Source organism: Carica papaya, chromosome 7 (assembly GCF_054855325.1).
Source record: "Carica papaya isolate Zhongbai chromosome 7, ASM5485532v1, whole genome shotgun sequence".
In the NCBI taxonomy this organism is placed as follows: domain Eukaryota; kingdom Viridiplantae; phylum Streptophyta; class Magnoliopsida; order Brassicales; family Caricaceae; genus Carica; species Carica papaya.
The window spans coordinates 21,325,261-21,328,317 of record NC_142315.1 but is presented as its reverse complement, the minus strand read 5'-3'; the positions used below and the strand labels follow the sequence as shown (position 1 = coordinate 21,328,317).

Sequence of the window (3,057 nt, the reverse complement as noted above, 5' to 3'; positions counted from 1 at the left end):
AAGTATATATATATATATTATATTTAAACATGTATTTATATATTCAATTAAATTTATGTATTTATATTTTTAATTATATATGCATGTATATAATTTATTTAATTATATATAAATACATATTTCTAATATTTTAATTATAAAGATACATGTATGTAGTATTTTAATTATATATATGTATATAATATATTTAATTGTATATATATATATTTAATTATATATATATTATATATAGATATATTTAACTGAGTATATTTATATATTTTTATATTTAACACAGCATATTTTTTTAGTTTTTTTATTATTATATATAAGTAAGTATTGTATATAATTATAAATAGAAAATTTTCTCAAATAGATAATTTACTTAAATATATAATTATATTATATTGTCAAATCAAATAAAAACAGCTGTCATTATCAGACATTAATAGACCATCATTCAAACATAATTAAATTTGAACATTAATGAATCTTTCTCGTACCAACCATACCTAACATTAATAAATCATTATACAATTCATCTAATTATTCCGTTAGACTCCACTATGGCTTTCGGTTGGTAGGCGGCTTTGTCTTTATCCTAAATATATTCACCTTCGCAAGGCCCGTAAGCCCAACTACATATTAAATAATAGAAGAAATTAATCCCAGACAAAACTGTGAGGACCCAATAATAATAGTCATAGTGACCCTGATTAAGGTTGTTTGATACCCAACTAGGGTTATGGGTCACATGATTTATAACCCCAACAATGAGGCTACCCACAAGTTTGCCTATAGCCATACTCACTAAAAAAAGGGTCACTGCAATGCTTGACATGCTTTTAGGAAACTGAGAGTAGTAGAATTCCACTTGTCCAATTGCGTTGAAAGCCTCTGCCAACCCAATGAGACAAATATGGGGCACTAGCCACATTGCCGACATGTTGACAAGGCCTAGGGGATTGTCTGCTAATCCTTGTTTGAGTGCGGCGGCACGGCGGTTCTTCTCCACCAGTGCGGCCGTTGAAGTGCTGAGACAGGAGATGAGCAGGCCAATTCCCATGCGTTGTTTGAAGCTGGTCCTCGCGGCCTTTTCGTGAATTTTGATATGAAGGGGGCGAGGATCCTGTCGTAGATGGCTAACCAGATCGTTAACGTGATCGTTGCAAAGAGAGAGAAGGAGCCAGCGGGAATCTTGAAGCCGGCAACCAAGTGCCTGTCCATGGTGGTGGCTTGGAGAACTGCAAAGGAGTGTTGACTTATGGTTGCGGCGATCATTATCCCAGTTGACCAAATAGGAAGAACTTTGATTAGTGCTTTTAACTCCTCTACTTGTTTCATCGAACACAGACTCCATTGATTGATAGCAAACCCATCTGCGTCCAAGTCCTTTTCAGGGTTCTTAATGATGCAAGCTTTGTTTAGAAACCTAAAAAAAATAATCACAACTTGTATTAAGTGGATTTTGAAACGTGTTACTAAAATAATGAATGTATTTGGTGGAGTAGAGACAAAAAAAAGGAGGTCGATAATGGCTATGAAGTTGAGTAATTCTGTACCTGAGCTTGTCTGATGGCACTAGAAGATTAATGGAGTCTCCCCGATAGTAGCATATTCCATCAGAAATGGTGGGAGGCAAAGCTAAGTGTCTGTTCTTCCAGGCGGCGGAAATGACCTGGACAAATCCCGTGAATAAACTCCTGTTAGGCTTCACTTTGACATATAGTGAAGAACCCAGTAAGAACATGGCGACCGACAAGAACATGAGCACAACAGGGACCCCAAATCCAACAGCCCAACCAGCTTTGTCCTGGATGTAAACTATGACAGTGACTGAAATCATTACAGAGGCGCCAAGAGAAGCGAAGTACCAGTTGAAGAAGCTCTGGAAGATTCTGGCGTTGTTGGGGTTTGCAGGCTTGTCGAGTTGATCTGCTCCGAATGCCATAGAACAGGGTCTGACACCTCCAGCTCCGAAGGCTATCAGACCAAACGATAAAGAGAGAAGAGCAAGCTGCGCTGGTACTGCGGATTTGCAAATTTCCTGCAGTCCGAAGTCGCAGTAAGGAGGCCTTGCTTCTGGAATAACTGCTGTTAGAAACAATGTACTCATTCCCTGCAGCAATTAATTTTGTTGAGTATAAAAAGTGATTAACTGAGAGAGGGAGATAAGAGTGGATATACCATGAAAGTAAGGAGACTTGCGAGAGCGATGACAGGAAAGCGGCCCAAATAAGAATCGGAAAGGAAGGCACCAAGAATGGGCGTTAAATTTGAAATAGCCGACCACACAAACAACACGTTAGCCCCTGCTGCATTACTCAAATGATATTCATTTTTCAGGTACAATATCATATTTGCCTGAAGCCCAAGGCTCGCCACCTTCTCAAATGTCTCATTTACTGCACCAAGCATCCATATATGTATAAGATTCTGTTACTATTCGCATATATGTTTGTGTGTGTACATATATATATTACCTATGATGAAGGGCATGGTTCTGAGGCCACCCTTCTTCTTGCTTGAAGATTGCTGATCATCGGTCTTGGTAGGATCAGTCTCCATAATTTCAGTGGAAACCAATGGGTCTGAAAACAAACTGGGAAAGGAACAAATATATGCTTACAGCTTGCTGAGTTTACATCTAAGATTCTAACCAGGCGGTTCTCCTACTATATTATTACTATATGCATATACTTATTGTCATGATAAATAACTAGGTAATTATATATTTTTTTTGGAATCAGTTAATTATACCTGTTTGATGCCAACAAGAAGGGAACCTCCTCGCTCTTGCTCTCTAGATGATTCAACGCCATAATCATGATGATTATGGTGCAGCGGCCACTGGCCACGCAATATAGGATGGCAGCTTTTGAACACATGTTTTTCATTCGTCATTCACATTTCAAATAAATATAATTAATTAATTAATTATTATACTTTAACTACGAGCTGAATAGGTATATATGTTTGTGTATGTATTTATACATATATTATTTCACTGATATGAAGGTCTCCAAATATCATATTATTTTTAATTAGTTAATCCAAAGGGTACATGATTGATCTGTG

General features: G+C 36.9%; 1 protein-coding gene across 1 annotated transcript; it reads right to left on the bottom strand.

Moving 5' to 3' along the window:
• Positions 1–497: 497 nt before the first annotated feature.
• Positions 498–2,847, bottom strand: LOC110818620 (protein NRT1/ PTR FAMILY 1.1-like). The gene is given in 6 exon segments (XM_022047551.2): positions 498–1,062; positions 1,065–1,411; positions 1,542–2,098; positions 2,167–2,384; positions 2,463–2,581; positions 2,740–2,847. Coding segments are annotated over 6 exon segments (1,791 nt in total). The 5' UTR covers positions 2,808–2,847; the 3' UTR covers positions 498–580.
• Positions 2,848–3,057: the final 210 nt, after the last annotated feature.